The sequence below is a fragment of the Muntiacus reevesi genome, chromosome 5, assembly GCF_963930625.1.
Source record: "Muntiacus reevesi chromosome 5, mMunRee1.1, whole genome shotgun sequence".
NCBI classification, from domain to species: Eukaryota; Metazoa; Chordata; class Mammalia; order Artiodactyla; family Cervidae; genus Muntiacus; species Muntiacus reevesi.
The window spans coordinates 48,515,839-48,525,970 of NC_089253.1; the positions used below are offsets into that span (position 1 = coordinate 48,515,839).

At 64.7% G+C, this 10,132-nt stretch overlaps 2 protein-coding genes across 7 annotated transcripts; one reads left to right on the forward strand and one right to left on the reverse strand.

The window, feature by feature from the left end:
* Positions 1 to 87: 87 nt before the first annotated feature.
* IFITM5 (interferon induced transmembrane protein 5) lies at positions 88 to 1,443 on the forward strand. Its single transcript, XM_065938131.1, has 2 exons — positions 88 to 345; positions 1,010 to 1,443. The coding sequence occupies exons 1-2, from the start codon at positions 154 to 156 to the stop codon at positions 1,220 to 1,222; spliced, it is 405 nt and encodes a 134-aa protein (XP_065794203.1). The 5' UTR covers positions 88 to 153; the 3' UTR covers positions 1,223 to 1,443.
* A 2,211-nt stretch (positions 1,444 to 3,654) lies between these two features.
* Positions 3,655 to 9,805, reverse strand: PGGHG (protein-glucosylgalactosylhydroxylysine glucosidase). 6 transcript variants are annotated; one of them, XM_065938127.1, is made up of 14 exons: positions 9,745 to 9,805; positions 8,860 to 9,143; positions 8,271 to 8,481; positions 7,761 to 8,196; positions 7,058 to 7,177; positions 6,549 to 6,680; positions 6,238 to 6,349; positions 5,987 to 6,059; positions 5,570 to 5,706; positions 5,299 to 5,432; positions 5,085 to 5,180; positions 4,914 to 5,011; positions 4,629 to 4,840; positions 3,655 to 4,557 (listed from the first exon to the last, which is right to left on the reverse strand). In XM_065938127.1, the coding sequence occupies exons 2-14, from the start codon at positions 9,116 to 9,118 to the stop codon at positions 4,502 to 4,504; spliced, it is 2,076 nt and encodes a 691-aa protein (XP_065794199.1). In that variant the 5' UTR covers positions 9,119 to 9,143; positions 9,745 to 9,805; the 3' UTR covers positions 3,655 to 4,501. The 6 variants fall into 6 exon arrangements, with proteins under 6 accessions (XP_065794199.1, XP_065794200.1, XP_065794198.1 ...); XM_065938128.1 differs by lacking the exon at positions 9,745 to 9,805 and adding an exon at positions 9,400 to 9,717 and having other exon boundaries at positions 8,989 to 9,143; XM_065938126.1 differs by lacking the exon at positions 9,745 to 9,805 and adding an exon at positions 9,377 to 9,716.
* Between the last annotated feature and the right edge of the window lie 327 nt (positions 9,806 to 10,132).

The window sequence follows — 10,132 nt, forward strand, 5'->3', positions numbered from 1 at the left end:
CGCAGGAGAGGCGGGCGGGGCTGTGCTCGGCGGGCTGTCATTTGTCGTTATATTTAGCGGCGGCCGGTCAGCCGGGCGGCGGCGGGGGCTATTAAGCGGCGGGGCGCCCACCCTTGAAGCAGGAGTCGGAGCGAGGAGACGGCGCTGGAACCCATGGACACGTCGTACCCCCGCGAGGACCCCCGGGCCCCGACGCCCCGCAAGGCCGACGGCAACACCCACACGGCCCTGACGCTGGGGGCGCCCCGACCCCCACCTCGAGACCACTTGATCTGGTCCGTGTTCAGCACCCTCTACCTGAACCTGTGCTGCCTCGGCTTCCTGGCGCTGGCCTACTCCATCAAGGTGGGCCTGGGGAGCTTCGTGGGGCCCAGGAGCATCTCATGGGGGCTGCTTATCAAGAGGGGGGGTGGAGGACTCTGCCGGGTGCCCTCCAGCCTGACAGTGGGGGGGGTGCCTGCCTCCCAGAGGGCCTCTGAGTCTGACTGCTGTTCATAAAAATGAAGGGGGGTGTCTAATCTTTCCCAAAGGACCTAGGGTAGATGGGGCCTTACCCAAGGAGCTCTCTTCTTTCAAATGGGGCTTTTCACACGCGGGGGCTCCTGTTAGCACAGCTCCCTAGCTTCAGCTCCTGTGGTGGCGGCCTCCCAGCACCAATGAGGACTCCCCACCCTCGGGGGTCCTGGAAGGTAGATGCTGGCTTGGGATGGCCACTGGCTCCATTAACTGGAGTGGGAGGGTGTAGAGGCTGCCTTCAGCCCCACCTTAGGCTGAACCTTTCACCACCCAAGACCCCCCAGGGAAGGTCAAGCCCATGTATCCAGCTGGGGACAGTGAAGGGAGTGAGTCCAGCCCAGACAGTATCCCCTCAGGCCTCACCCCTCCATCCAGGGTTTGGGTCCAGCATGGGTCCCCCAAGGTGTGGACCCAGTGGCTGCCTGGGATGGGAATGGCGGGGCCCCCAGTCCCTGTGAACGTGTAGAGACCTGGCCCTGCTGCTGGTCCGCAGGCCCGAGACCAGAAGGTGGCTGGAGATCTGGAGGCAGCCCGGCGTCTCGGCTCCAAAGCCAAGTGCTACAACATCCTGGCCACGATGTGGGCGCTGGTGCCGCCGCTGCTGCTGCTGGTGCTGGTGGTGACCGGCGCCCTGCACCTGTCTCGGCTGGCCAAGGGCTCCGCCGCCTTCTTCAGCACCAAGTTCGATGACTCCGACTACGACTGACAGGCTGGGTCCTGTCCCTGTCCTGATCAGGGACCCCAACCCCGGGGCTCTACCCCAGCCCCCTGGAACCCTGACCATCTACAGGCTGAGGCCCACCCCCGCCCTAGCCCGGGCACCTAACACTGACTCTGAAGGTCTTCTGCTCGGGCCTCAGGGGCTTCCCCTCAGCTAGATGCCCCCAGTTCCCTAACCCCCAGCCCTCAGGCCAGCTCCTCCCTTCCCACTCACCAGGCTCAGCTGTTCAATTAAAAGGACCTGGTTCCAGAAAGTGCCTTATGGGACTGTTCCTGGCTGGGGCTGGGGAGGGCGTCTTCCTGAGGGGAGCTCCCCTAGGGACCACCACAACCAAGCCCCCCTGGACTTCCCCCAGCATCTGCGGTGGGCCGCCCTGTCCCGCTGGCTTGGCCATGCCCTGACTGTCCCCTTCGTTCAGGAACCAGGCAGCCTGCGGCTTCTGGGCGGAGGCGCCTGAGTATTTTAGAATGAAGTTGGGGAACTTGGGCTTTTGATCTCTGCCATGCTGTGGTTTAGTGGCCTCTCTTCCAGAACATGTGTGGTGAGTCTCCGAGTTCACGTGTGTTCCCATCCCTGAGTCAGCGCGTGTGCACGCGTGTTAAATGAGATCTCACTGGCCAGTGAGATCCATCCTTGTCCTGCACATTCCTGTCTGTGGCTGGGCCTCTGCTGACCTCCTTCTTTGTGTCACTCTGTCCTCCTGACCTCACAGTCCTTTAATTCTGATTGATCGCCGTCCCAGCAGTGGGTTCCCTCCCTCCTGGATCAAGGGGGCTGGACACACAGGCAGACAGGCACGGTCACACCACCATCTCTGCACATGCCCATCACACACATGCACAGGAGCACCCCCCCACACACGCACGATTGTACAGAGAGGGAGACACTTGGGGTGAGGACATTTCTAAGTGTCTTTGGCACATGTGCATGTTCTTGTATCATTTTACCTCCCCATGCAGCCCCCTACCAGACCCAGAGAAGGGGGCTGCTAAACACACATGCACACTCTGCGGCTGGGGCGAGGCCCTTGGGGCCGTGCTGTGGCCAGGCCAATGACAGGGCGGGCTAATTGCAGGGGCCTTAACCACAGGGTGGCTCAGGGCTTTGAGCACCCCACCCATGGTCCCTTCCCACCCGGCCTGGGCTGGGGGTGGAGCCTCTGGAGTGGCCCTCCTCCTGTGACAGCCGACAGTTGGCCGAGCTGTCTCCACCACATGCCATCAGTGATGAGTCCCAGCTGCAGGCCGGCGGTGCCCCAGGCCCGTGCCGAGTGTGTGCTGCTCTGAGCCAGCCCGAGACAGAGGCTGTGCTGGAGGATCCTGGGGTGGAGGTGGAGTTCTGCCCCTTCCTGGGCGCTGGTCCTACACTGGACCAAGAACAAGGCCAGTGCTCAGACTAGCACGGAGGCAGTGTTTCAACACTAAGCTCCAGGTCTGGCCCAGGAAGGGAACAGCCCATGCTGGACACAGGCTGGGAGCTGGGGTTACCCTATGTGTGGTCAAACACATGTCTCTAAGCAGGGGATGGTCTGCTGGTCCCCACATTTGGTGAGGGGAGCAGAGTGTCCAGCCCATACCAAGGTGTGAGGACAGAGAATGTGCAGTCAAGCCAGGCACAGATGAAGGTCACCAGCAATGCTTCCTGCCCCAGGAAGGGACCTGGTCAAGTTTAGACAGTGGGCTGCCACAGACTGGATCAGCCAGGCAGCATACATGTGTTGCCATCCTGTTAAGGCCCCTCAAAGGGTTGCCCCTTCCCCTGCACAGGTGGGTGTGCACGTGTGCACACACACATATGGCACACACGCCTGGGGAAATGTCAGGATATGTCAGTCCTGTGGACAAAGGGCCACCTACTACCCCCACCTAATGCCTGTGCCCACATCTGGGTCCAGGGCTGCAAAGGAAAGTGTCTGCTTCATGGGGACCATCCGTGGCCTAAATCCTTGGTTTCAGCAGACCTCCTGGGCCTTTGCTGCACTGCCAGCAGCTGGATGAGAGCCTGTGGGCACCCGGGGGAGCCCCATCAAGCGCTGACTCCATTCTGAGGCCACGTGCACTCAGGAAGCTGCTCTGCAGCTCGGCCACGCTCCCTGCAGCCGCACGCAGGCAGGCCCTGGTGACTCCAGCTCCTCTGCCCACCCCCGTCCTCTCTTCCTCAGGAGCTTCAGTCTATCACAGTTTACCTGCTGGCATCTGCTTTTGGGAGAACTCAGGCTAATTCTCCACTGAGAATGGAGAGCAGTAGTTTGCCAGACGAAGGCGGCGGGGGGTGGTGGGGGGGAGTGGGGAGGGAGGCAGGTGCAGACGTGATGGGACCCACTTACTTGCTCCACATGAGCAAGGGAAGGGAAACCTGACCATTGACGAGAGCCTCCCTTTCAGGAGGGTGCCTGTCGGCTCCTCAGCACAGACACAGCTTGCCCGGCACCAAGCTTTACTTCCCCAGCAGACACCGTCCCACCCTGGAAGACCCGAGAGCCCAAGTCAGCTGTGCCAGCTGGGGGGCTCAGGCCCAGAGCAGACAGCGGGCGGGGCCTTGGCCAAGGCTCTGTGCCCAGGCTGGGCAGGCCCAGCGCCACGGCCCCGTCCTTCCAGCTGGTTGCGGGGAGAGGGCCCTGCTCCACACCCCACATCCCTTCCTTCCTCGAGGGAGGCATGTGACAGAGACCATCAGATGTGACAAAGTGGCCCAGCGGCAAGAAAAGCCAAGGACTGAGGGTGCTGGGCCCTCCAGAGAGTCCAGGAGCACCTGGGCCCGCCGCACCTGGGCTCAGGCGTGTGACACACAGCTCTTTGTGGTGAAGCTGCGACACAGGTCCTAAGTCCTCCCCATGCCCTGCACCCGTGGCCCTCCCCTGCGAGGCCCACACCTGCCTCAGTCTTCTCTGCAGAACTGGCCCCTGGGGACGGGCATGAAGGGGCTGAGAGCAGGGAAGCAGCCTGTCCACGGGGGTCACTGGGGGCTCGGCTGGAGGCAGAGGCTTGAATGCAGGCCAGAGGGGGCCTGGCTGCCACATGGAGGCGGATGGGGGTCCAGGAGGGCATTGAGAAGGGACGGGCATAGCCACTCGGGGGCACCCACAGCGGGCGTGGCTGGGGGGCAGCCCTGGCTGTCTGCGGGGAGGGGGCCTGGGGAGGGGCTCATGGAGCTTCAGGGCCCAAGGGTGTCCCACAGCAGGGCCTGTGGGCTCGGGGCAGCTGTTCAACATCTTCAGAAAGCCTCCCAGGAAGCTTGTGGGGCAGCGCGTGCGGCCTCTGCGGCCTACAGGCCTGACCTTTGTATCCGGCCCGCTGAGCAGGGAAAGCAGACTCTGTGTCCTGCAGAGAGAGGAGCATCGTGGGGCGAGGCACACACTGGGGCCACCTTGGGGGGGTCTGGGGGGGCCTACCTGGAGGCAGGGGCAGCCGAGTCCGCGACGGCCACAACTCGGCTTCCAGAGAGGGGGCCCAGTGCCCCGCCCGGGACGTGACCTCGACTGTCACGAAGCCCGCAGAGAGGGAGAAGTTAAGCCTGCTCCCCTGGTAGGAGATGCCAGAGACACACACTCCAGAGACCCCCACCGGACACGTGGGGTCGAAGGTCAGACCGGCCGCGGTGATCCTTGGGAAAGGGAAGGCTCTGTGAGGAGGGCAGGGGGCAGCAGGCGATCACCCTCTGCTGCTGCTGCACTCACCTGAACCCTGTGACCCCAAAGAGCACTGCCTGCAGGAAGCCCCCCATGCCTGTCAGGAAGTTCACAGCACCTGATCCATCTGCATTCTCCGTCCACACCTGCAGGGGGCAAGGTGGTCAGGGCAGGGCTGGGCATGGTGAACGTGGAGGTCCAGGCTGGGGCCAGGCTGACCTTGAAGGGCTCCGTGACGTTGGCGAAGCTCTTCTCCAGGAGGGCCCATGCCCGCCCTGGGTCCTTCAGCTCCATCCAGCCCACCGCAAACATGCTCTGGGGTTAGAGGACATGCTGGCATGAGGCCCACAGCAGGGGGAGGGGACACTGAGGCCAGTGGGACTGTGCCAAGGTGCTGTGAGGACCACCACCCCACACCCCGCAGTCTCCTTACCCAGGTCATGGCGGGACCGTGGGGGGACGTCACAGCTTCATAAATCTCCAGGTTTTGCCTACGAACGTGGGGACTCAGGGGGAAGGGGACAGGGTACCCCAGGAGCACAACATCTGCCTGCTTCACTTCCTCTCCTGGGGGGGAGAGCGAGGTGCTGCTGAAGGGGTGGGGGCAGGGTGGGGACTGCTCTGTTGGGAAGGGGGCATCCAGGGTGGACACAAGGTCCTGTGGGAGGAGAGAAGGGCCTTGAAGGAGCTGCAAGTTCACTCACCAGGTTTGTACCCATCAAACTCAGGGTGAAAGTTCAGTTTCGAGTCAAAGGGCACCTTGATCTTATCAGCCACCACCAACCACTGGTTGGGGACAGGATGCCCCAGGTCCTGGGCCAGGGCAGCAGCAAAGCGCAGGCTAGGAGCAGAGGGGGCAGGGCAGGGGTGAGGCGGGGGAGGGAGCAGGGGTGAGGTGGGGGAGGGAGCAGGGGTGAGGTGGGGGAGGGGGCGGGGAGGGGGCAGGGGGAGGTGTGGAGGGAGGGGGCAGGGGAAAGTGGGTGGAGGGGGCGGGGTGAGGCGGGGGAGGGGGCAGGGGTGGGGGAGGGAGCAGGGGGAGGCTCGGGGGAGGGGGCAGGGGGAAGTGGGCTGCAGCCGCTACACTCCTTCCCCTTCGCGGTGGAGGCGGGGTGGGGTCTGACCTGTTCTGGACCAAGACGTTGGTGTACACAGAGTTGTTGACCCCTGGGTGGTACTCATCGGGTGGCATGACTCCTGGGCACAGAAGGGCAAGACGGTACTTCATGGACGGGCTTAGGGACCTGCCCCGGCCCAGTCACCACTGTGGGGCTGGCAGTCACACGTGTCTCCCCTGCCCCTCCACTCATGACCGTCCACGCTCCACGCCCCTTCCCCGTCACCCACACTCCTTCTGCAACAGCCATGCTCTCACCCTTCAGGTGGTACTTCTCCTCCTCAGGGCTCCACTCTACACGGCTGCACCAAAACTCAGCCACGGCCCTGACCACGTCCCAGCCACCAGCCTCTCGGAAGAGCTCCAAGTCCTGAGGGGCAGGAGGGGGTGTGTTAGAGGCCACGGCCCCTGTGATTCTAGCTCCCACTGGTCACTGCATTTCTCGTCAAGGCCCACCCTTCTGAGCGCCCAGCAATGAAGGCCGGGCTCCGAGATGCTCCCCAGGACTGGCCCAGACAGGCCGTCATGCAGTGAGGAGGGTCGCCCCGGTGGGCACAGGGACACCTCACCTGGGTGGTGTGGTAGTACTGCTGGAAGGCCAGCACCACGGCCCCGTTGACGTGGATCTCCTGGGTCCCGTAGATGGCTTCAGGGCAGACCTCCAGGCCAGAGCCCGCGCTCTCCCAGGCAAACTTGGCTCCCTGGGGGTTGGGGGATGGAGCAGATGACTCTGCTCCTGGGGGCCAGGGGGAGCCCGCCCCTTTCCCCTCGCTGCCAGCCTTCAGCCATGGAGGGCAGACAGAGGCAGGGGCCGTCGTGGGGCCCTGCTGGCTCTCAGTGCCCACTGGGTCCCTGTCGTGGGCCAGCTTGCTTCTGCCCGGCATCTACTGTGTCCCTGCTCTGGGGCAGGGCAGTGAGGGGAGCCCTGCCGGGCCCATCGGGCTGTTGTTCCCACTTGCGCAGTACAGGCTGGGGGAGGAATCCAGGATGGCCGGGTCCCACTCACAGTGGGGGCCTGGGGTGAGGGGTGAAGGCCTGAGAGGGGTATGGGGACTCAGGCCCTTTGGGGGCCCCTTACCTGGTAGCCCAGGCTCCGGGCGTTGTCCAGGGCCCCGCTGAGCGTCCGGATGCGGTACTGCAGGAGAGCCTTGGCGGCCTCTGGGTGGAGCAGCAGGAGACCCGGGAGCACCCAGAGGTCCTGGAGCGCAGCCACGGGAGAGCCCCTGGTCTCTCCCTGAAGCCACATCCAGCTTCCTCCTACCAGCGTGCCCTCGGGTCTGTCCCTGATGATGCTCTGCCTGCCAACCCCACGGCCCCATCCCCCAAACCGAGACACTTCTCAGACCCGGTAGGCACTGCGTCTTCTGGGCTCAGGCTAGAGTCTGGGTGTGGGGAGTGGGTGGACGGCCCCACAGTCACCCGGTCCTGGTTGCCTCACCTTCCTCCACCCTCCCTCCCCTCAGCAGCCCCAGGGGTCTTTCCAGAGCACACTGCTGGCCATGTCCTGCCCCAGGTAGAGTCTCTGTGGCCTCCTCGGCCCTCTACAGTGACTCCTTCCCCAGAGGGGAGGGCAACCTTCGCCCCAGCCAGGAGTCCTGCAGTTGCATAGTTCTGGGCCTCTGCACCTTCTGGTCTGATCCCTCCTCCTTCAGCTGCAACTCTGCTGCTCCCAGTAGGCCTTCCCGGCTGCGTCCCTGTGCCTCCCCAGCCGCAGACCCACCCCGGGCAGAGCAGAGGCCCACAGAGGCCTGCAGAGCTCGAGGACTGGGGATGGCACACACCTGGTCCCAGAAGACGTGGCCCCAGTAGCACTCCCCACGGCTTCCATTGGAGAGGCCCCCGGGGCTGAGGCCATGGCAGACGTATCCTGGGGCCCCGGGCTGGGGCAGGGCGCTGAGCAAGTAGTAGAGGGCACCGCGCAGGGCCTGGCGCAGGGCCAGCGGCCCTTCCACATCCAGGCCACAGTCCGCCCAGAGCTGGGCCCAGGCCTGGGCGTGGGCCGTGTAGAGAGCGTTCCTGGCCTGCAGCTGCAGGGCCTCTGCGAGGCAGGCCTGGGCCTCAGCCTGGCTGCCACCCACCACCGTCAGGAACTCCCACGTCGCATCCTCCTGCCCTTCTCCAAGGGTCAAGGCAGGGGGCACTGGGGTCCACAGCACATGCACCTCCTGCTGCGCGCCCCCAGGCTGCTCAGGGGTGAGTGTGCGCCCACACAGGTACCTGCAAGAGGGCAGCTGTGTCTCAGGGACCAGCCTCTCCTCCAGCCACCCAGCTGGCCACCTGCCCCTCCTCACCGGGCTCCCTGGAAGTCAGGACCCAGATGCAGGTCCAGGTCCGGACTTTCTGGGGAGAAGGCTGACTGCAGCCGCACTGTGATGGGCCAGCTCCCCTGGGCCAGGCGGGTGATGGACACACTGAAGGCCAGGACATGAGGCAGTGTGCGGTGGGCATAGATGCGCTGGGAGGCGCGGAAGCTGGGGCCCTCCAGGGTGTGCAGGAAGGAGCCTGAGAAAGGGTGGAGAGGAAGATGGGGCAATTCTCATACCCACCCTGGGGCCGCCCAGGACAGTTCCAAACTGCTGGCCTTTCTGGGCTGGGAATGAAGACCCCTCTCCCCTCAGTGAGGGAGCTACCTCCAAGCCCCAGCTGTCCTGTTAGGGAAGCAACAGCTACAAGGGGGCCGCCGGGCTCCTGCTCGTTCAGGAGGCCCAGCCGGCTGAAGCCTCACAAAGCAGCCTCTCAGAGCCTCCTTTTGCCAGGCGCTGGCATTCTGAGTGAGGAGGTGCCAGGATGGGACCTCTGTCTGGACTTCTGCTTGCTTGGAACAATGGCAGGGGGGTGGGGGCTGGGGTAAGGGGTGGGCGGAGGGCAGGCAGTGGCTACCTGTGTTAGTGTCCAGAACATAGGTCTTGGTTAACTGCTCTCCTGTCCCTGCAGGGGCCTCCAGCTGGACATTGAGGGGACTGGGCAGAATGGCCCGGTGGGTATCCCCCAGAGCCCCATTGTACACACCGCTCACATGCAGTGTCTCATGATACACGCGTGTGCCCAAGTATGCATTGGTCACGGTGGCCAAGAGCCGGGGGTCACTGGGCAGAGAATGGGCAGTGAATCTGGTGGCGTCCTGGCCAGCATCCTCCATGGAAAGGGTGACTCCGCGGAGGGGCCTGCAAAAGCGGGGGTCAGAGGTCCCACAATTGGCTGGACCTCTGTTTTCTGTAACTCCCAAAGCTCTCCTTGGAACTTGACTGATGCCCCCAGGGGTGGAAGGAGGGGCCTGTGCCCACCTGGGTGGCCCCGATTTTCTCAGGACGTCCCAGGAAACACCCTCCGCCTGAAGATGCTCACCCCCACCCCCCACTATTGATCCAGGGACCCAACGGAGGCCCCCGGCTCCCACCTCAGGGCGGTACCCCCACAAACCGGTCCTGAGGGCAGGAAGGGCGAAGTCTCAGCCCGCGGGCCTCCCCCTCCTGGAGGCCAGTCGGTACAGGGCGGGGTGCGGCCAGCAGCTGGGGAAGGGGACGGGCAGGCGGGCCAGAGGCCCCGTCTTTGGGTCCGCAGCCCTGCCGTGTTCCTCGGCTCCGGCTCCGGTGGGCGCTGCCCCTCAGGGGCCGGAGGAGAAACAGCCAGCGGCAGCCCTGCCACCGGAAGGCCCCGCGGTCCCCGCCCCAGGGCCTCGCGGGGCGGGCCGGACGCGCGTCCCCACCCCCGGGCGTGCGCGAGGAGGGGGCGAAGGACGGGCCGGGCCGCCTCCAGCTGCCCAACCTGTGAGGCCGAGCGGAGAGAAGCCCAGCTCCAACTTTGCCCTGAGGCTTCTCCAGGGTGGATCTGCTGGGCTTTCGGCTTTCACCGGTCCCCTCTCCGGCCGGTTCCTTCCTCTCTCCCTGACCGCCCTCCCCCAGGAGAGGTGGGTCCCCCGGGGTTCTCCTCTGGAGCCCCGCCCTCCGTTGTCCCCGCCCCACTTGCTGGCTCTGCACCGCCTCCTCCGTCTCCATCTTCCACACGTGCTCGCCTGCCCATGGAGGCTCCGGGCCCTGGGCCTGTCTGGACCTTGTCTGTCTAACCCTGGCCTCACCCAAATGACTGTGCTGGCATCACTGGCCCAACCAGACGCTCAGATTTAGCCTGTGCCTGAAACTTGGCCTTCCTACCC